Source organism: Rhea americana, unplaced genomic scaffold (assembly GCF_003343005.1).
Source record: "Rhea americana isolate MKP2758 unplaced genomic scaffold, rheAme1 scaffold_48, whole genome shotgun sequence".
Lineage (NCBI taxonomy): Eukaryota > Metazoa > Chordata > Aves > Rheiformes > Rheidae > Rhea > Rhea americana.
The window spans coordinates 712,830-735,933 of NW_028186623.1; the positions used below are offsets into that span (position 1 = coordinate 712,830).

At 44.5% G+C, this 23,104-nt stretch overlaps 1 protein-coding gene across 1 annotated transcript in view; it reads left to right on the forward strand.

The window, feature by feature from the left end:
- BARX2 (BARX homeobox 2) overlaps window positions 1-21,756 on the forward strand; it is a 35,085-nt gene extending 13,329 nt beyond the window's left edge. The window contains exons 2-4 of the mRNA XM_085316763.1: window positions 16,164-16,461; window positions 19,063-19,147; window positions 20,397-21,756. Of these exons, the coding sequence (XP_085172889.1) occupies window positions 16,164-16,461; window positions 19,063-19,147; window positions 20,397-20,648 (635 nt within the window). The 3' untranslated portion in view covers window positions 20,649-21,756. The remainder of the gene's footprint in view (window positions 1-16,163; window positions 16,462-19,062; window positions 19,148-20,396) is intronic.
- Window positions 21,757-23,104: the final 1,348 nt, after the last annotated feature.

A 23,104-nucleotide genomic window follows, 5' to 3' on the forward strand; every position in this document is an offset into this window, starting at 1 on the left:
CAACATTGACATTGCATACATGGAATTGCTTTGCACAAGGGTGATTTAAAAAAAAGTCCGTTTTGGGTTGGGTGGTAGTTTTTTTGGTGTGTGTGTGTGTGTTTTCTCCCTTCCCCCCCCAACTCTCCCCAAGGTAGTCTGCAGGAAGGAAGAGGTTTCCACACAAATCATGTTAGGATATGTAGTGCACAGCAAAGTGCARCCTGTTTTTATTGCTGTGTAGAGGGTTCAACTTACTCCTTAGCAGATTTCACCCATCCTTTGACCCTTTATAAGTTTTATACTTTTTTTATGTCTTTGTTCTGTTTCTGTCCTGCTGTATTTTCTAATACTCTCTTTCACAGTCTCCCCTCGTTTTCCCCCTCTGTGAGCTCTTTCTTGCTCTCTCCTCTCGGCTCAAGCTGAATCTGCTCGTGTTTGAGTTCAGGTCGAACTTTCGAACCCATGACGTTGAGTTGGTTTGGAATTAGGCAAAACCAGTTTGCCCAACCCTCGTTGTAAAAGGGTTAATCCTCCGAGCTATTGAGAGACAAGGGCAGGGAATTATGAAAGGAGCCCCTGTTTTATAAGCATTTGTATTGCCAGTACTTGAATACCCGTAATAAGTAGGTTGCTTCTATGATTAATGACTGCGTTTTACGTGCTGACGATGGATGATATGTCTTATTATTGTAGAAGCCATTTATTTTTATTTGGTCTTCTTACCAAAGTAGTGCTGGAAATGAGATGTTAACATTTTGGTGGGAGTGTGTTTTCTTCTCAACGATTTAATGAAAAGTGACCTGTAGAGAAGAAAAAGAAAGGAAAATGATGCCTTCTTTGCCTCGCTATAATGCACACAAAGACGACTTGCACGGATTTTTATTTTAATATAGGATTTTGCTTTTTCATTAGAGACTCCTGTTTTGTGTCCTCCAAGTTGGGAAGGAGTAGGAATGTGTTGTCCATTTGAAATGTCATGAATTGAGGCAAGTCAAGCTATTCAAATCTCTTCAACTCAATCTTTTTTTTTTGCTTGTTTTATTAACCCCATTTGAATAAAAGGCTAACACCAAAATAATTTGAGATCTTTAGTCATTTTGAGCCAAGTCTTATACCAGGTTAAAAGTTTCTGATTTTGCTTTCATTTTCGTTACTACTTTTTTTTTCCATTTGTTTGAACAAAAAAAGTCCTCCTTAATTTCAGAGAAGTGTGTCAGCGTGAATGTGTGCATCACCATAACTGAGTGTGATGATAATCTTGAATTGAAACTTGCTTTTGGAGTGGAGCCTCATAAACTTTAAGGAGCCTATGGCAAAAGGCCCAGCCCGATGATCATTCTCGTGTGTGCGCGTGAAGGTGGTGGTGGGGGACTGTTTGCCRTGGTCTGAATACATAGGCCAGATGCAGTTGAGAAAGCACCTAGATCTGTGTCTGTGTCTGTTTAGCATTGTAGCCATTTAACTTAAAGGTTTTTGCTTCATAGGGTGATTTTAAAGAAAGGATGAAACAGACTTAAAAGGATTCCTGATAGGAGAGACTGTATTTGGAGATCCGTGAAATTACTTTTAGTATCCAAGCAAGTGTTTCTAAAGCTGTGCATAAACCAAAATGCCTTGGATCTGGGTTTCCAACAGATCCTCCAGGATGAAAGCTGAGAGAACTGTAGGCATGGCAGCTTGATATTTCAAGAGAGGACAAAAGGCAAGCATTTTTTTTTTTATGTTATAATTGAACATTTTTCCTAGATGGTTCACCAAATACATAGGAAAAGCTCATTTAGCTCTAAAATTAGAAGACTCCTTGTAACTATTGTGCCATTGCTGGGAAAACCAAAATAATTCATTGTGCTGGCTCAATAGCATTGGTTATGTTTTATGATATAGCAGTAAACCCCAAGAACTGTCTACATTCTCTGGCCAGATTAGCTAGTAAAATTATAGCTGTTATATAGCCCCCGTATCAAAGCTCAGTGAAAACCTTGGCAATGTGAAGCGAGTCCCTTGTGCTGTCTGCAGGGAACGCATGGAAATACAAGATCTAAGATGAGTTTCATCTCAGCAGTGCCAGATAGAGGGGTCTGGCAATGATGATACTTGAGAAACATGAAAAATATTTATTTCTTTAGATCATCACCATGGAAAAATTGGCAGCCATGGCTGATCTTTGGCAGAATATCTGGATTAAAAAAAAAAAAAAAAAAAAAAAAGCTGAAAATGTTATTTTGGTTTGAATAACCACACACTGCATATATGCCTGTTATTGGAGGTGTTCCTGTGGAAACAGTCAGTTGTGCAATAACAGGATATGCACATTGCTTCACTCTTAACACATATATTAATGGCACATTAAGGAATTTAATTATTGTAAGAAACAAAAGAGAGTTCTCAATGCAGTGCTCATGCAATCTATTAATGGAAAATGGGTTTAACAAGCCACAAGATAATAACACCTCTGCCTCCCCTTGTAGCTTCCGCTGGAGCACTTTCCAGACCATACAGCAACCTCCTGTGGTAGATGCTATCATTCTCGTTTTGCGTGTTGGAGAAACGGAAGTCCATTGAGATGTGGGGATTTGGTTTAAACTGCACGTGAAGGTTGTGGCAGGGTTGCAATACTGTGTCAGATGTCCRCTTCTCCAAAATCTACCTCTACACAAACAAAACTGAGTCCTTTTGGTCCATTGCAGGGCAGGTGAGAGTCAATGAAGTCTGTGGGAAGGAGACAAGATTCGCGTTAGCCTGGAATTGATTCTTGTATCAGTGGGGATTATACACCCACATGCTTGAGGAGGGAGGAAGAGACCATACGGCTCTCTGCAAATTGGCTTTTATCACTGGTATTTTAATGTGGTTAGGGAGTCGCAGATGCACCTGAGGAGCACGGCAGCCCTGCATTCCTCAGTGACAGATGCCCTAGGAAAACCGGAGATAGATGGCTGTGCTGATAAAAAGCCAAGAGGGGCGATAACTCAAGCTTTGAATCAAACCACTCTGAACCTCAAGGTGAGGGAGGGTCTTCCATCTGGAGCCCTGATCAGACACAGCGTTACTAGGGGCTTGTTTGTAGTTTGGGGTTGGATGTGCCAGAAATGAGTGTCTATGCAAGGTTTCCATCCATGATGACATTTAATTTGCGATTAAGGCTAGCAAGCTTTAAGCGCTGTAAAAACCTAATTCATACCCTTGTGATTAATTAGAGCCAGTCTCCACCCTGTCTAATGTATATCTGTCTGGAGATGCAAAAACAGCATCGTCTTGGCTGACTTCCTATCAGAATGGGGAAAAAAACAGCGTGTTGACATCTCCCATGAATGAGGGTTTGTATTCTCTGAAGACCTGGACTTTCTGGAGCTCCTCAACTGGAATTTCTGGCTTTTCCTTCTAACAGAGGTTGGTGGAGCAGCCTGCTGGCTGGAAGGAGAGGTTGTTATCGCTGTTCTGATGCATGAAWGGTTGTATGCCTCCAAAGTGCTTTGCAACTTCAAGACTGATGTTTTTTGGATCGAACTACTTATTCTGGGTGCATCCATTTGGAGACTGCCCGTCCTTGAGATGCTTTTCTGTCAGCTCTTTTGAGGTTAGATGAACTGCAATAGGAACTAAATCTGTTCTGGGCTTCGGCTGGGAAAAAAAAAAAAGTCGTGAAATGAATGGGCCAGAGCTCAGCTACTGTAGATCAGGTTGGCTCTGACGCTGGTGTCTSTTCCCACCTGTACAGCCCGTATGCCTGGCGCAGACGGTATATCTCAGCATGGGGCGGACAGGGCTGCTGTTTGGAGCTGTCCTCTGAGTAGGCAAGGCCACCTTCAGCAGTTCGTGTAGGCTGTATGTCCACTACTTGGCATGGCACATCTCATTGCTGCTGCCAGTAGCAGAGATTTCATATCCTTTCTGGGCACAGTGTCCTCCACCAAATAATTAGCTATTCTGCATGTTGTTTAACCCMCCATTTCCCTGCCACAGGTCAAACCTATTGCTGCCTTCTCTACTCTCTCTGTGCTTTCATCCACTGACTGCTCTCGGGTGAAAATACATGGRTAATACTGTGGTCTGACATGCTCTTTCCGTGGTGTCTGTAGTAGTGAATGCAGCTTTCCTTGTCCTCCTGGGCCACAGGGCAGGCTAATTAAGCACAGATGTCGAAATGACTGGAATATCATTCTGGAGATAGAGATGTAACCAGTGTGAGCATCCTGCCTCCCCTTGTCCATACTGGATAGTCATGACTGCAGTGAAGAAGCTGTATGATGAAATCCTTATTCCAAGGGGCTCCTGATTGTGGCAATGGTGTTTCAGGCTGATTGTGATGAGCATTAGACTTGGTTTTATTTCTCCTGTGTGTTTCTGCTTTCTACYCCAGCCACAAGAGGTTTGTCTCTGACCTAACTGGCAAACACAAAGGATGGGCAGGTAGGACAAAACTTGCTCGTGTGTCATTTGCATCCTTCTAAGTCGCATTGTTTGTGCAGCTGTTCAGCCAAATCGTCCACCGAGTCTATTCTTGTCCATAGAGGAAACAGAGATGAGTTCTCTCTCTGTTGGGGCAGATACAAGATCAAAGAATCGTATATGCAGCTCGGAGAGATCTCTCTGCTAAATGTGTCCTGATGGGGGCCAGGTTATTAATAGAGCAACCCTTGAGATGGCAAGCCRTGATTTTGAGAGGCAAAGGTTTTGCCAAGGCATGACAGGTCTCTTTCGGGGTTGGCAGTAGTTCTTGCTGAAGTCCACCTTTCACTTCAATGCGGAGGACAAGAGAGGGTGTCTGCAGTTTTAAACGCAGAACTGCTATCTCCCAAGGAGAGAGAAGCATTTTCCGCGAGGTCCATTGGGCCAATTGAAGCAGCCTGGTGTTTAGAAACAATTGAACTCTCTTACTTCCCATATTTCACTCACCGATGTGTTTCATACGCTCAGAGCAGGAAGAGGTAGTGATATTTATGGCAAGCTTTTTGCTGGGGCTCATAAAAGGTTGGGCTTGTGAAACCTGAAGTGTGCTTTTGTGTGTGCTGCTACTCAGCTGTCCAAAGCTAGTGTTTGCTTTTGGATGTTGTGATAATAATTAACAGAGCAGGAAGTAAAGGACTGATTGATTTATGCATGCGTGGTATTATTTATTTGAACCTAGACAAAACCTGTTAAATCCTTAGAGAAGGCAGTTTTATTTATCAAATGTGTAAGAATATAAGAATGCCCATAATATGTCAGACAAAGACTATATAGACTATATCTTGGATGGCAGCCAGTAAGAGATRCTCAGGGAACAGTATAAACAACAGATCATGACTTATCCTTCCATTGATCTGCACACTCTCAGCTCTGATAATACGTTTCTAGATCTAATTCCAAGTGTTGCTCCTTGACCAGTGACACCATCTGGAAAGGCTGCGGTAGAACAGGAGATTAAATTTGGCCACTTACACTTCTCCCCAATGTCCTGGGATGTCTACTCATCTGATTGTCATCTGTAAAGACAGAARGCTGTTGCAGTTTAAACTTGGACACCCTAAGAGTTGCTGCCTTGGTGCAGTGGTTCTCCTCCACACTCAGCAGACAAGACCAGACTGCCTGTAAGTCTACTTCTATCTAGCTATTTGATTCTGTAATCTTTTGGCCACTTTGCTTACTAAATCTGTGTCCAACAAGTGATGAGCTCTAGAGCTGAGCTGTATTCTTGGTAATGGAGGAAACACTTGGCTGAAGTATTTACATGACTTAGTTCAAAAGGAAGGTCTTCAAATTGAAGTTGGTTTAATGGAGCCAAAATGTCCCTCGGTACAGATATGGTAAATGAACTGGTGGCTTGTATCCCAGTAACTTTCCTGCGTCGTTGGAGTGCAGGGGTTTGTAGAGACATACTCGTGTTTATTTCTCTGGGACTAATGTGGCCTGGTCTTAAAACTCCCTTGGAGTCCCAGCAGTAAGGGCCTGGAAAGGAAGTTCGTATCCAAACCCGCCCTCCATTTGGAGCTTTTCCAGTTGTCATGGCTTCAGGCCCATACGTTTTAAGAGGACCTATTAGGCCTGATCCTGCTTCGATTCAGAGCACCCCCTTTCCCACTGGGTTTAAAGGGATCATCTGCTAAAGATGAAGGATCGCAGAAAGAGTACTTTCTTGTAGCCTTTAACAAAGAGTAATTCCTTTCTGAACTGTGCTCAGTTTGCTTGAAGAGTACGGATTTGAGTAAAGGAAGGCTTTCTTCTGAAACTATGTGAGGCCAAGTAACTTAAAGTAGAAAAGTGGCAAATGTTTTTCTGATTCATCCTCCACAAATTAAGCCAGAGTGCTGCTGCATTTCCTACAAAGGATTCTGTGAGCGTCGGCCAAATGGATTCCTTAAATGCTTCTTCAGAAAAACATAATCCTCTTATATATAAAATTTTATTCATAGATGAGGATCTGACAAGGTCCTGGCACGCTCTCCTGTTTGACAGGCAGCCTGGAAGAGAGGCTGCTGTGTTCGAGGAGAACGCCCTGTAGCACACAGGTGGTGCTTTCTTCCATCCTTCCTACACTTAAGAAAACACTCGCCAGCTAAGCGTTATTGTCCCGTGTTACCAGAAAACCACGACGGAGTGACTTGCCTCAGGATAGCCAGAGCTGAGTCCTTGGACGCCTGGTTCATCGTTTGTTGCTATCCCTTTCTGCGCCAGTGCGGCGCGGTAATGAAACCATGTTGTTACAGTGATTATCACCATCCCTGCCAGGAGAACCCTGGTGGCCTCCTTCAGGCATCTGGCATCTCTGGAGACCTTGGCACCGTGGGTGGATTTCTGGTTGTGTTCAAGGTAACCCCCTTCACCCCGTTCTGTCAAGGCTGGGTGTGACCCAGCCGCCCTTGGCGGCAGGAAGCGAGACACGCTCTCGTTCAGGGAGGTTCTCGGGCTCATCGTTTTATTCTAGGCCAACTCCTGAGTGCGCGGTGCCTTGAAGATGTAAAAAGCACAATATAAATATCAAATGTCATTATTAAGTAAGTATTAATTATCTTTCTGGTTAGTTTTTGTGAAGGCCTCTGGCATGCGTTGTGTGCCTCAGATGCATTCAAACTTATTAATTGCTGTTAATTACTGTTATTATGCAAAAGTTATACTGGAACATTATGCCGATAAATAGCTAATGGCGACAGGCTTGAAACAAAAAAGCCACGTTTCACTTGTGGCTTTTAAATTAGGCTGAACCGGAGACCAAAGTGCCCCAGAACATGGAGAATGTCAACTCAGCTTTGTGTCCAGCTCCTCTCATCCCTGTTGTCAAAAGTTACCATTTTAGTAAGATACCACTTCCTTACACTTAAACTTCAGTCATCGAAGAAAGCATAGAATTATGAAGAATTAGCCTTTAGTCAGAAAGCTCTGGACAGGATCATTTTAGTCAAGCGGCACTAATTTTCGTTTCCTGTCTGTTTTCCTCCTGTGGACACGTGCAGGTGAAATCCTGGCACCGCTGAACTTGATGGGAATTTTGCCACTGATCTCAGCTGGGTCTGAATTCCTCCCCACGGGAGAGAAACCRTTTGTTATCAAGCAGACTTTCGGCTATGTGGCTGGGTTGCATTTAATTTTGGCAGGGCTTATAGTCCTTGTCAGGCTAATAGAGTTTATTGAATTGAGATGGAAATAGAATATGGTGTGAGCAGTACTTACAACCTCTGATGAGGAGCAGTTGGGCTTTGCCCCAAGGAGGCTCTCTGAATGCTGTCCTGGAGTGTTTCTTAGTGCTGCAGCCCTGCACTTAGATTTCAGGGCTAACTGCCCTGTGTTTTCCTGTGGTCTCCATGACACTAATGATTCCCATGGAAATTTTGGCTCTGTGCACTTGAACTGAATCTTAGGACTATTTTTGGAAGCTTTTAAAATGTCCCAGAAAGTGCCCTTCACCTCTGCACATATGCACAGACTTTGGCTCCTGTTTAGCTACAACTGGTTTCCACACGTAACGGAAGAAAGAGAGACCTAGCAGGAAAAAAACACACCACCAACAAAAGAGGCTTCTCTTGCGCAGCAGTGCTCTCTGTTAAGTGACTGTGCTGAGATGCTGCACAAGAGTAGTAACAAATCAAGAACAGTATCAAGTGTACTCGGTTCCAGAATTCCTGTATAATATGTAATAGCTGTAGAAAGATCTGATTGTGGAGTTGTAATACGACCCTTTTAAAGCTTAGGTCTGCAGGCTCAGATTCAGAGTTTCTGGCTATTTCAATATTCAAAAAGTGGTATTCATGGATCTACTGTAATGGAGGGGATGGAGCAACGGCTGTGTCCCCTGGATCCTTGCTTCCACCTCCCAACGTGCKGTGTACACCTCCCAGCCCATGTGCAGCATTCAGGTAATGGCTGTGCCCAGTTGGGGAGCAGGCTGGACTYGGCATCTGGGCTTCTCTACGGTCATCCAGGCTCACCTTGTGCCAGCAAAGACTGTTGCAGCAGTGGCTGCCATGAGCAGCTAACTGCACCCAGTGAATAGCTCTCTGTGGGCCTTACCTGTATGTCTGCACAGCCCAAGCTCAGTTTGCATCTTTAATTCCCAATAGGAGCAGCAATGCCGTTGGCAGTTGTAGTGTTGGCWGTGTTTGGAGACACTCTAGTATCTTTCTTTATTCTTTATTTAAAAAAACCCGCACATTATTTAACTTAAGCCTGTGAAGTAAAAGCATAAACACCCGTTTCCTCTCTGCAACTGTAACGTGGGCATTTTATTGTCCCTAGCAGAAACCACAGAGCTCAAACAACTGCAACAAGGTGTCTTTTATTTCTGCAGACTCTGGGACAGATTCTTAGCAGGGTGTAAACTTGCATAGGCCCAACAACTTCCATATATTCCATGGATCTCCTCTGACTTATACTAAGTGAGAAGCTGTCTTGTGGCTTCAGTCACTGTAATTTCCCAGTTTAGACTGATGGATGATGGTGACCTACTTTCAGAAAAACTGGAGCATCAAGTTTTGCCTCTGGTTTGTTGGAATCGCTGCCCACTGCCATTATTCAAAACCTTCAGGTCTGCGTTGCTTTGGCCCAAATGCCTCCTTTCACAATATGAGTTTGTCATAAATGCAGGGAAAGAAAATGTAAAGGGAACCTTTAAAATAGTTATTTTATGAGTGAGTTTGTCCTTAGTGGAGAAATGTGTGCAAAGATGATAGTTTAGAATACCTGGAGATATGATGTGCTGGAAATAAAATTCATCCCTACAGCAGTCACAGCGAAATAAGGAGAAGGCTCCACCCTCCTGTGACAGTGGTTTTAATACCTGTCCACCCTGCAGTTGTCTTACAGTAAGGCTAGAAAGACTGAGAAGAGAATCAGTCTTAACTGGTTGTTGGAAAAGATTATTGAGGAGTTATCTCTCAGCACTTCACTGTCCATGCTTTGTTTGACAGGGATGCTGGCCACATTTATGTCTGTATTTAGGTAGCATTTGCAGGCTTGAGACTCAGTTGGCTTGTAGGGTGACTTAGGGTGGCTCCTGGAATTGCAGGGAGCAACTTCAGGAGGACTTTGGGGCTATGCCTTGACTTCCAGCCCATAAGGRCAGGGTAAAAAAGGGACAGCTAGCTCTGAGTGACCATCTGTGTCAATATGATGCAAGGGCCACACCATGCTAATACGCCAACTTATGTCTTGGAAACTGCCAAGCTGTCAACAAAGTGTTTGCAGCCTAATTAACCTACCTCTCTCTAGGCCATAATTAGCTCAGGTGCAATCGTAGCCTGGCGTGGCTGTGCTGCTTCCCATTCTGGAGATAGCTGAGGGATCTGTGCACAGCAGCACGCTGCATAGCCCAGGCGTCACCCGGAGCATTTCCTGGGATGCCGGTGTTAATGGCTGCATCCAGTGGGGAGAACTCTGAGGAAAAGATTGGATGTTGGTGCATTTGCAAGGAAGCTGGGAGATACGATGGTTTCCCATCAGCCCTYTCCTAAGCACTTATTTCTGAGGGGAAGTGAATCTGTGCAGCCCGTTGCTGCTCTTATCTTTCCACTTCTCTTTTGTCTTTAAATCYTTCTCAGGCCTGGGATGGAGCTTGGTGGAGCTCAGCGTTGATCTCRGGAGGAACCCGATGCGTTCTGCGTTCCGCTAGATAATCATCATAAAGCAGAGCCCAAGGAAAGCGTTGCAGATGAGTGTTTGCTTACTTATGCAGTGGCTTAAGTTTTCTGCGTGTTACTGGGAAGTATAATCCAATTCCAGCTAAGTGGGGTGTTTTGGTATGGTGGGGCCCACCTTGCCTTGCTTGATTGCTTTTGGGGCAGGTACGCTCCGGCAGGGAGAAAGCCACCAGCGTGGCTCCACAGCGCGCGACGTAGCCTGCAACAAGCCCTGCCAGGCAAGCTAAAATGTGCCTCCAGGAARACAAGGCAGGGGAGCCTGGGGACACCTGATCCTGTGCAAAAATAGCTGGCAGGAGCCTAACCTGGGAGCAAGAACCGCTTTGCTGCTCTGAGCTGGTTTCTGGGGGATGAGAGCGATGCTGCACCCCTGGCGTGCACATTGGTGGAGGAAGCTGAGCTGAGCGAAGTCGGGATGTGGTCGTAGCCCGTTTCCAGGCAATCGCGGGGCAAAGGAGCCCGTGCTGAGAGGCATCCTGCATCCAGGCAGACCCAGCAGGTATTTATTTGGCTGCTGTCTTTTACTGGTTGGCTGCTGGGCTGTGCCAATTGACACCAAAACCTGGACTGTACTGAATGCATGCTCTGCTCTGACTTGCCTCTGCTCCCACCAGAACTGGTGGTAAAGTCCAGCCGAGGTCAGTGGGAATGGCATGGCTGACAAGCTTCAGCTTTTGGGGATGTCTKCAGGGAAAAGGAGATTTAATGCCCTCCCCCCTAAGCAAATGGTTTGTGGTCCAACTTATTCTGAACATTGCTTTGCTTTGGGGCTTGCTCCTTCCTTTCAGTAGGCTGCCTGCTCCTTCAGCAGAAAATGAAGCTCTTTCATAAATGAACTCTACTCCTTCTTGGTTGTTTTTTGTTTTGACACTCCGGACACGGCAGATTTATAGACCTTCCTGAGTCGTAAGTTCATTTTCTTCTTTTATTTACCTTTCACTACAGCCCATTCTGAGTGAGATTTCATTCTGCCTCCGAGCAGGGTTGACCTGCCAAGAGGAGCTCATCCATAAATCTTTCCTTCCTTTTTCTTTCTTTCCAAAACAGAATTAGCTGAATTTGCCTAGGAGGAAAACTCTTCTGCCATTGCCGGCAGTCAAACAGTGCAATTAATTAGTGCTTTCCCTTTTCTCTTCCATCTAGTCTGTGTCTGCCGGGGTTGAGAATAAGCCAAAAAGGAAGGGGGAGAAAAAGGACAAAAGATTTGTTTGAAGTGTTTACTTTTAATTAAAACTTTTGCAACGCGATCCGGTACAGCGATGGTGCACCTATTGCGTCATACCCAATGGTCATAAGAAGTTTAATCAAAACCTCCCAGCAGCTGAGCGGAGCCAACTTCAGACTGGTCTGATGAAAATCAAGTGTTCTGCATCCCTGCCCGTGGATCTGGAGCCGGTGCGGGGATGCCTGAGTCTTTGCCCYTTCTGTTTGCACCTGTAGAAAGTGGGTGTAAAAGGCTGACACGCTGCAGATCTGTGCCCGGGACGTGGACTTGCTTTGGCTAAGAAGAATTCACATTCCTGGCTGAAACCTCCAGGAGAAAATGGGAGAAAATCTCCATCTGTCTTTGTGGTGCCAGTGCTGAAAAATGAAACAAATGAGAAAACAAKCTCTCTGAATATATAGATTATGTTACATTTATGGACAAATATTTTACATTTAGGAATACTTTATGTCTGGGAAGCAGGAGCGCAAGGTTCTTCTAGACCTGCGTGTCTTGAGCAAGGCAGTTTATTTCAAGGCGACGTGGTCAGTGCCTTGAGCGCTAAGGGCAGGTCTGTTATTCGGTGTATAGAGACTGCCAACAGGGCCTGGTTTAAATAGCAAAACAAGATGTTTTCAGGTCCTTAGAAAATACTCTGCAGATTCAGTATGTTTTTTTTTTTTTTTTAATTTTTAGGTCTTGGGTAGTTTAAGGCTAACATCTGGCCGTTTAGTTGCTGGTAGAGCTGGACAGAACTAGGAGCTTTTCCACTGCTTGAAATGGAGGGTTGTTTTTAATACTTAAAAAAGTAACAACAKGAAAACTTCTGTTGCTTTAACATTGCTTCCTCACTCGTGCATGGTATGAAATAGATTCTAGTATAAATACTTCCCAAGTATGTGACAGCAGAGCTAGCTTGGGATTACCTTAAATTTCAGAACAGGGTAATTAAGAATATTTGAAGAGATAAAATCAGGGCCAGCATTTAATTTGTTGGAGATTAAAAAATTGTTCCATTCACACAATACCATGTCAGTGTAGCAATACCTTTGAACTCTGGGGGATGTGAGGTTTAGCTCTAACCTTAGATCTTGTGGAGGTTGGAATCAGGGCTATAGCTGGGTGAGAGCTTTACGGCTGGTTTAAGGGGAGTCGTGTTAATAGTGTACCTAGACACAACGGGCTGGCTGAGCTTCAAGTACCTTTGAACTTTGGGGTAACTAGATCCAGACCAGGATCCTGTGCTTCAACTATTTTCTTTRCAGACTAGAGGCTAGCTGGTGAAGTCCAGTTGCTGCACCTTTGCACGGTCACGTGCACCAACTCCCAGGGCCTTATTCTCTTATTTGTGTTTTTTATTTTGTTTTTGGTATGCTTTTGCAGGCCTGGAGTTTCTAAAAAATTTGGTACTTCATTCTCTTCAAGTCCTCAACTCAATTTCAGCTTGCTTTTCAGGCTGCTGTGTTGAGCTATTAAAAAAAAARAARAAAAAAAAAAGAAAAAAGAAATCTGAGGGGAGACTTGGCTGCTAAAGCATTGCCCCCTTTCTGACCCCCGCAGCTTTCTCCGGGTAACATCTGCTGCCTTGAACCCCAGATCTTCCTCAAAATACTCTCCTTACTCTGCCCTACTCATCCTGTGTCCCCATCAGGCAGAGGGCAGAAAGCTGAGAAGTTCTGCGTGCTGCTGGTTGAACATGAGCTGATGTTTTGTTAGTTGTGATTGTTTCTAAAAGCACTGTTGCAACTGTTGAGGTCAAACCGTAAACAAAGGCTTTTCTTAATGGTTACAAGTGATAAACAAATATAAGACGTTTGGTGTCAAGAGCCTTGCAAATCTATTCACCACCTGGAGCTCAAAGCAGCTCAGCAGTTGGAAACCGCTACTCACACAGAAGTGCTGTAAGTGAGTAAGAGTCCTGACGTGGGCACCAAAAATAAGCACCTGCTGAGCTTTTCTGAGCATTTGGCCAGGTCACAGCTGCTGGCTGCTGAACACTTGGGAAAAAGTATCCCTCATTCAGGTGTTCAACACTTGACAATCTGGACCAGTGTCATCTGCTTCTCTAATAACTTAACTGCTGCTTTGCTCTGCAAGTAGAGCTGAATTCAGGCTGCTGGCCCTGGAAGGAGGGAAGCGGTTCTCTCGTTGCTGGCCCTGTCTGATTATGAGAGGAGTAGCCTGAAGAGACTTTCCTCTCTCGGACGGAGGCAGACCTCAAACTCTGGGACCACTGAGGATCCCCTTTCCTCCCCACCCTGAGCAGTCCCACGTGCTACTACCACATCATGCAGGAAAGCAAATATCCTTGATTGCTCTGATATCAAATACCCTTTGCTAACCTCCCTTGAAGAAAGTCCCTTGTAAAATTCTTTTCTACAGAGGTTTCAGCCACTCGGAGTCTTGCAGGGGTTTCTGAGCTCCAGTGATTTATTAGTTCRTAGCAAGCTTGTGGTTTCTGGAGAGCCCTGCTGGAAACATGCAGGGGTACAAGGGTAAAAGTATCAGGTAACCAGTGAACTGRTGCCAAAAGCCACCCATGTGCAAGGACAGGAGTGGGCTTTCAGGCTCTGAGACAGGGCTTGGAGAATAAACCCTGCAGGGAGCAGGGGCTGTGTTCAGCAGGTGGGAAGGTTGGACCACACCCCCTAAGAGCAGGGCAAGGGTATGGTAAGATTAAACTCGCTCCTTAATGGCACGTGGGCAGGGGCATCAGTTCTCCRTCTCCCTATTGGGAGCTGACTGGGACTGAGATCCCTGAAGCCTGTTCTCTYGCAGCCGATCTGCAGTAACGTCCACGAAGCAGAGCAGTAACGCAGAAGGACTAGATCTTAAGACTGCTGCTAGACACAAACCATCAACAYACCTAGTCTTTTGTGCAGGAATGTCCCTTGTGGTGGAGGTGACTTAAAACGCTTGCTCTGGGGGTGACCCCCAAAAAGAGAAGGAGGATGTGGGCTCTTTCCAGCCACTTTGGGTGAAATGGAGAGATTTGTTCCAGCAGTGGGTTTGCTTTGCCTCTCCCATCCCATAGTTGCAGCAGGTACCTGCCGAGAGGTAGGTAGATATAGATTAATGAAGCAGGATCATTTAGTGCTTTCTGTGTAACTGGCTGCTGTCGGTGAGAGCAGAATTAGAGAGAGAGAGTAAAGCAAAAGGCAGCTCTCTGCCCTGATTTATGCTCTTCAAGCTGTCACTGAGGTTGTAAATCAAGGCAGAATTTGGCCTAGGTTACTTGCTGATACTGTAGATCAGCACAGTCATCAGCTGGGGGAAAAAAACACAGGAAAAAATGTAGATACATTTTACACAAGTCAGAGGTGGCTGAGCGGTTCTGATCTCATCTCATATAATTCCTGAGTGGTTTACATGGAACAATTTAATGGAAATGTTTTGATTTTTGGTGTTACAAATATGGAGGAGAAAACAAGGCTTAAGTAGTACCCAGTGTGCTGAGATGGCGAGTGTATTGGCAAGTTTTCCAAGCTTGCTTTATAAGTCGCTGGATTTTGCACGTAGCTCCAGTAGTTGTGGGGGGAAGAGAGWGTCAACAAGCTGCACGATTCTTTCRTAYRYCCTGTGCACTGCTGCTTTCCGAGGGCCTGACTTATGAGCCCGCATCCCTTCACTTTGGGGAACAAGGTAAGAAATATAGGTCATCAGCAGGCCATAGTGGCAACACCTTTCTTCTTCTGGTGATGAATTAGTCACCAAAATAGACACTGTGATATCTACAGATCATTATTTTCATTAGTGGTGATCTCACTTTAAGAGTTTCCCAAGCTGGCCTGCTGGTGTAATATGTTCCTTTCCACAGCACTRTTTGTCTGAAGATCTCAAGATACTTTATATAAATGTATGTACAGTAAGCTTTAATGCACGTTTTACCACCAGCCAAGTAGGTAATGATTGTTTCCCTATTGCAAATGAGGTAAACTGAGRTACAGAGCGAGAAAACGACTTGCCCAAGATTGTGTGTGTTGGTTGCCAAATTGTGTATAGTGCAATCTTGCAATGAGTGTGCATTTCCCATACATGGTCCTATTTCATTTCAGAGTTTTAAAGGATATTTCATTTCCTGGGGCTAAGACTGATYAGAAATCTGTCTATAGCTGTGAATTTAGAACGTCTGATGTGAAACAGATCTTCCTCTAGCGCTTGGGAATGTGTTCAGAATTGTCATCCCAGACTGGCCCCGACCTGAAAGGATTGGAGCAGAACTTCTGGTATATTTTTAGGGCTGATACCAAGTGGCTGGTATAAGGTATAGAGTTAAAAGTTTGTGGAAAAAATAAACTTCTAATCTACTCATTCTCATCTACCTGTATGGTCACTGAGGTCAGTACAGACAGCAAAKGATAAAAATGCCAGAGTTATCTCCTAGAGGATAAGATGAATTGTGCTTTGCAGTTCATGATCTTTTGCCTACGAAAGGAAGCTAAGGAATGCGCTCAAGGACACCCTGTCCTGGTGTCCATAGTGAAGCAGAGCAGCATGGATGGGGACAGATTTCATCTTGTTTACTCTGAGTTAATCTCTTGTGGTAATTAGATGGATGATTTCAGTGGTGTGTGTTATAACAGCTCCTAAGGGCGGCTATGGAAATGCAGGTGGAAGCMGTCCTTCCTTTCCCTGTGCTAGGAGAATGCACCCTGGGAGAGTCCCTGCCCARGAAGGTTAAACACACTCACAGTCTGGGGCAGAAGACAGGTCCAGAGACAGGAATTTACTTGCCTGTGGTCGTATAACATGTGAACGCAGAGCTGGGAAGGCATTCCCCTCTCCGCACTCCCACTCCAGAGCTCCTCTTGCTTAACCATATTGCCGCTGAWCTGGCCTTTATCCATCTCTGTTTCCTTGCTTGCCAGGGTCCCCTTCTCTGAGGGCGTATCCTCTCATCTCCGTCATCACCAGGCAGCCCTCCGTGGTCCCTCACCTTGTCCCAGCAGCCACCAGCTCCCGGGTGCTGCCAGCCCAGGCCTCCTCGGGGACTGCCAGCTCAGAGACGCCGGCCAATGAGACCCACGTCAGCAGCGAGTCAGAGGCAGAACAGCCCACACCTCGACTGAAAAAGCCACGCCGGAGTAGGACCATCTTCACGGAGCTCCAGCTGATGGGCTTAGAGAAGAAATTCCAGAAGCAGAAGTATCTGTCTACCCCAGACAGGTAGGGGTTTGGTGGGCTGGGGAGAGAGATGCAAGCTGTCCATCACAGAGTAGATTCTCTACTATCTGCATCTTCTGGAGTCATTTTTGCCTTGCAGGATATACGTGACTTCCTCCAGGAAACATTCTGGTTTCCTGCCATTACCATAGCAGTCCCTTCAAATATTCACTGTTGGTTTTGAGTGTTAGGTGCCTTTTTGCAGTTTGGAAACACCACCAACAATGACTGATGGGTATGAGGGATAGTCAGGCTGTGTCTTGTGCTCTTCTGTAGCTCACTTCTGCCCCTTTCAAAGGCAGGGACAGCCAGGCCTGGGAGAAATTGGCTTTGGGTGGCTCTAAGTGCTGTTTAGAATTCAGTGGGAGAAAAGTTTCTTATGCTATAAAAAGGAGCGAGAGCAGAAGGGCTGTTCAGCTGTTCCCCAATGTCACTTCACCTCTCTGTRTGTTAGTGTTGTTTTGGGACAGTAAGGCTCTGTTACTGCTCTTTGCGAAGAAGTATTGGATCTGTATGTGAAAGGGCAGGCCAGTTCTTAGGGACTGCTTGATACCAGAGGGAAGAAGCAAAAAAGGAGAGGTATTATTTGTTTTCAAGGATTTGAATCACACTTTGCAAATCTAAATCCCAAGAAAAAGATCTGGCCAATTCCTACTAAGTTTGCAAACACAGAGAGCACATGAGAAGTCACTAGACCTACAGCTCCACAGATGCCACTAACATGATTATTAAAACTTTTTTGAGGATCTGCACTTTCTGCTCATGCTGTCTGTCACCAAGGGCCAGAGTTAGGTCCATATCTGTAGGCAGGACCAAACTCCTCAGTCTTCTACAGGTTCAGAGTTTCTAATGCTCCTATGCTGCCTCCTCACAGCTTTACAAAACTACATGAATGACACAGCTGATGAAGCACTCAGGACTGTTAAATTAATTTAGAGGTATGACTGTTCCTTGGCTTTGTTTGTTTTCAAGATCAATGAGCAATTCCTGTCTGAGCACCACTTCCCCTCTCGTTCTGTTTGTTTCCCCGGGTTCCTAGGCGATGCTGGTTATGCTAATGTGTGTGGCAAGGGACTGTAACTGGTGGCAGGTAATCCAAGTGTGATAAGACATGGACGCTAAGGCAAGAGTTATTTAAGCAGTGTTTCTCTGTGTGAACTCATGGCTGGAAACATGCTGGTGAAGCAATGGGTTGTTATCTGCGTTCACTCCTGCAATTTTTGGCCTGGATACAGGATTGTAATGCTTGGAGGGCAACTGAAGCACTTAGCTTATTAGCAGCAAAGGAGTGCAGCATGATGGGATGACACGTGGGATAGATTGTGCTTTGCACGTAGAATCTTCAACTCAATGGAACTATCTCACAAACTTTGTGCAGTGGCATAGGTAGCAGACAAACTGAACTTGCAGCTCCAGAGTGAATGCAAAGAAGGGAAAAGCATGAATCCAYGAGGGAGTGAGGAGTGAGGGCTGGTGTGGGGTGTGTAGGTGTTTGTAAATATAAGAATCCTTCTGACTGCCCTAGAAGCCCAGCTGAAACAAGTTTTATTATGAAAAACTTGACTTTGACAGATGTGTTTCCCCATCCGAGGGCTGGGAAATATTTGCCAGAAAGTTCTCACAATTCAGAACACCTTGGAATGTGACTCTGCATTTGAGCTGTCCCACCTGCAGGTCTTGCATGACGTGGTGGGGCACAGCGCTTGCCCAGCTTTGCCGAGAACTTCCAGCTGCATCCATTGTGCAACTCCATTACAACACCACCAAAGGCATGGTGCTGTCACCTGTGGGGTAGGGTAAAGGGTTACTCTGGGCTGAATTTGCTTCATATCCTGGATTTTAATATAGAAATAATGAATGGTTACAGATGAATTTCCACAGTTTGGAGATTTGTGAAGGATGAATCAGCTTTATGGGCTGTTTGCCCCATATACCCTTAGGCGAAACATGCAAATAATAATTTATAAGCATTTCTGAATTGCATATAGTTGCAGAATTCATTCAAAATTAATGGATTGAGATGCAATATAATTTCCTGGGAAGTGAAAAAGTATTCTAATCCTCATTATGTAGATAGAGAAGATGAAGTATGAGACAAAGATCAACAGTTTCAAAGGCAGACTGATGCTAGGTGTCTTGGTTCTCATGTGTTTGCTTCACCTTTAGACCTGTTTGTCAGGGATGTTATGTGCTCGTAGCTCTCTGCTTCAAACGCAGATATGGAACATCAGCAGAGTACCATGGTCTTGCGTCTCAAACAGGGCAGACAGACTCCTGAAACTTTTGGGCTTGCTCCTTTTCTCAGAGGAGGTAACAGAGAAGAAAGGAGAGCTGATGAGGTAGGCTGTTTCCCAGAAGAGTGCAACGAACATCAGAATATTCTTATTTCTTCCATAAGAGCATCGATCTTTGTATCCTAAATGCACACAGTGGTTTACCACTTCTCTCTGAACTGAAAATACCAGGTTGGAGAAGGAAGTAACCATCTCTTCTGCAGTCCTACCATTGTATGTGCTTACATACAAGCAGCTGAGTTGGCTGCCTTGACATCTGGGCTCCTTTTGTGTTYTGCCAACTTATTTCAATGTCTGTCTTGTCTCCTAGGCTGGACTTAGCCCAGTCATTGGGTTTGACTCAGCTCCAGGTGAAGACATGGTACCAGAACCGTAGGATGAAGTGGAAGAAAATGGTAGGTGTTTCATTACCACTTGTCCGTGGTCCTGAAAAACTGGTCAGAGGGATGAGTTCTGAAGCTGAGTGCAGTGTCAATGACCTGTGTTCCATTTCTACCAGAATTTTGTTTTATTCTTGCTTACTTTGCTGAGAAAAATACTTTTTTGCTGTTGGTGTTTTTTTTTTCTTTTTTTAACTTGCACTGTGAAATATGTGGTAGGCTATAGGAACCAGAGGCATAGGAGGAATAYGAAGCAATGGGATGTAAGATGGTGGAACAGAACAGGGGGAAGAACCAAAAAGTCTCCTCCTGCGTATCTGGCATTTCTGTGGTCTTAACGGTTACAGGATTTGTTACTTGTATAGACCAAAAATCATATTGCTCTATGGAAACCAATGCAGTTTGAGGAGCTAATGTCATTAATTATTGCTTTTCATATCTTTCACCTTTTTCAGAAAGTCACAGCTTTATGGGCCTTTTCTAGTTAAAATACTTCTAGAAAGGACAACTGTCCAGTAAATTCTGTTGAAAACCATGATGCTGTGACATTCTTCAGTGGAGAAATTTATGTATTTCTACCTGAGAGAGGAGATACAGTTTTGGACTGTATCAGAACTGCGTTTCTGCATATATGCCAGAGCTGCCAAAGTTAGCACCACTTAAAACAAATCTGAGGATGGTTTGGGGCAAGACCTTTGGATGGAAGTGTCCTGGTGCTACAGTAATGATTTGAAGGGAGAGGGAATTAAATGTAGAGGCAGACTCTTTCTTCTACACAGATTAGATGGGTCTCATGTCTTCTAATACAGGTGTTATGGAGAAAAAAARGGTTAAGACTCTCTCAGAAGCCAAAGAGGACCTGACAGAACAGGCAGAAAGAGGAAATCCTGGCTGAAGTTTATGACTGTTGTTATTTGGGCTTTGAATAAAACAAATCCTCAGGAAAGGAGCTGAATTTTGCGTAAAAACCTTCTCTGTTTATAGTGTTGAGGACTAGGTACCTGGACTGCTTTTGGGCTTGCTGTAGGAACTGACTTAGAGACCTCCAGAATTTGGAGCCTCCTTCCTAGTATTGTTTGTATTTATTTATATGAAATAATAGGTGAACTCAATCCATGAATGTTGGGCATTTTTATGAAGCTGAAATGGTGCCCAAGTCACAGATGGCCTCTGAGGTCCAGGCTGGAACTCATCCTGCTACCTAAAGGATGTCTCACGCCAGTGGAGTTCAGATTGATCTTGACTGCAAATCTCTTCGCTCCAGGTGCTGAAGGGTGGGCAGGAAGCTCCCACAAAGCCCAAAGGCCGTCCAAAGAAAAACTCCATTCCCACCTCAGAGGAAATCGAAGCAGAAGAGAAAATGAACAGCCAGGCTCAGAGTCAGGAGACGGAGGGATCTCAAGCACTTGAGGAGCCTACATCAACAGAGGAGAAGCCGGGAGTTTCTTTGGAAATGGAGGAGACTCCAGATCATATACCAGAGCCCCCCTCAGAGGAGACTACGCCATTAAGTTAAAAGGGGAAGAAAAGGGAAAAAAGAAAAGTAAAAAAGAGAAAAGAGAAAAACACAAACCAAATATATATATATATATGTGTGTGTGTATATATATATATTTAAATATGTATGTAATTGTGTGTGTACATACATACATATATATAGATATATGTGTGTGTATATATATGTATGTATGTATATGTATATATATATAAATGTAGACCTGTGTATGAATTGAAAGCTTGGTCACTTTGTGCCTTTGGGAATCAGCCATGCTATGGTGGAAACAAGACATCCCAGGTGAGCAGTGAGGATCTGTCCCTCCGGCGGTGCATTAGAGCCTCCCCCACGGATGGTGATGGAGGCTTGGACACTTTTCCAGAGCAAACTGCGTCCAGAAACCTGAGACGGCYGCTGGTGAATAAAGCAGAAGGCCAGGATGCCTTCCACACTGCAGGAGGCGATGTGTAGTGCTATGACTGTGTTGGAGGTGTTCGCTTGACTTTATTCTTGCCTTTTAAAGTAGTGCAAATGAACAGAGTACATAGTCTGGTCTCAGATCCTAAGAAATGGGGAGCTCTGACAGCACCATTTCCCCGTGTAACCAGCACTTATTTCTGTTAGGGATGGGCCCAACTTAAACATTTGTGGGAAAGAGCTTAGACCTATGGGTTTGCTTTGGCCCAGCATAAAGATCAAAGTGTCTGAAGTGACCCGTGTTGGCATTCAGATTTCATATCTCTTGGTCGTTGGATGCCACATCGGTGAATTTGCAGTGACTCAGGGTGAAATTGTGAATGAGATGAGGGTTTGGATTTGAGTCTGCTCCAAAAGCTTTGGGATGCTTGGATCTGGGATTTTCGCTTTGGGCCCATGTCTAATTTTTGTAGGTGTTTTTTTTTTTTTTTTTTTTTTTGAAGAGCATTTAAATGTTTTCAGGGCTTTGGGAGAAGGATGGATTTTAGAAGTTGCTGAAGAAAGCTCATGTTTGTTTTTAAGATGTGTGCCAAGAATAGATGTGCATCATGTTTCATAAAGTCTTGTTAAGGGTGTATTTTGCCCAGAGGCTGCAAAAGATGTATTAAGATAACCTTTATTTTTTAATTAAAAATTAAATATATGAATACAACAGTTGCTGTTTCTCTTTCAGAATGCTAGACAGAGACTTTTCTGGGCTAGGTTTCTCATTCTGTCAAACCCTGGAGAAAATGGGAGTCGTCAAACTTTCCATAATGCTTCTGTGCTGGAAGCACTGTGCAAACTTCCTTGTAGCACCTTGCGCAGGTAGGTGAGGAGTGTGAGTGCTGCCTTGCCAGTGGGTGACAGCAGATGAACGTGGCAGGATTAGAGCACTGGTGGTGGTGCTATTTTCYATTGCTTTCCCTTCTGCTGGTATGTCTAGACAGCTAATAAATGGGTCTGTTTGACCTTGAGAAGACGACTTCAACGTCCCTATTTTGGAGGTAACAAGTGAAGCACTCAGGTCTCAAGTGACCTACCCAAGGGGTGTTAAGTGTAGGGGATAGGATTTCTTTTTTCCCCTCCTCACTTTTCTTGCTCAGCCACGTTTGCAAATCTGCCTCCGTGCAGCTCTGCCTCGAGCGGCGCGTGCGTCTGCACCAGGTAGTACTTGCGTGACGAAACTCCAGCTGCCTCCAGTGAAGCCAGGATGGTGCGTTGCCCTGCTCACTGCATGTCACAGAGTACTTAATGCACAGTAGCCAGCTCTCCAGGGCATCTGCGGCTTTGCTGCACCTAAATCTAACCAAATTACACAGATTTGGGCAACCCTCTTTGCAAGAGACTTTGAAAATGCCACGCGTTTTGTGCCATTTTGCTCTTTTAAGTGTCACAGAAAGAAGGAAGTGGGATAAGAGATTTCCCTCTTCCCTGCTGTAGCTCATAGCCTGCCTTTTCTGCACAGTCTTTCCGCTGCTGGTAAAATGCATTGAAATGGGGCCGTCTTTGAACTGTTTTTGCTTCCGCAGAGCCCAGATGTCCTGGTGACAGGCACAGCGAGAGGCGAAGGGCAGGGATTTGGCACTTGTCCGCTTGGCCAGAGTTACGATGCGATATGTTGTTGCAGATTCTTTATCTGTGAATGTCTCTTTTTCTAAAGCTGTGCTTTAGTTCAACCGTATCTGTTGGACTTGCAATGGGATTTAATTAAAAAAAGGCGTATGGCCTGTTTATACAGGAATTAGATTAGATGGTCTATGAAATCTGTAATTGTCCTGTATTGTTCTTGGATAGTCGCAATGGCACTGTTATCTCAAAATAAAACGTTTCCACAAGTCTTAAATGGAGTAGTGCTCTGGGAGGATGAGGGGGGCAATTTACTGGAAATAATTTGTCTAATGAGTTTCACGACTTTGTTTACAGAAATGTCTGCAAGAGGTTTATTTGGAATTCAGAATAGTATGTTGAATCAAACTTTGTGTGCAGATCATTCCAAAACCACAGAAAACTGACCTACA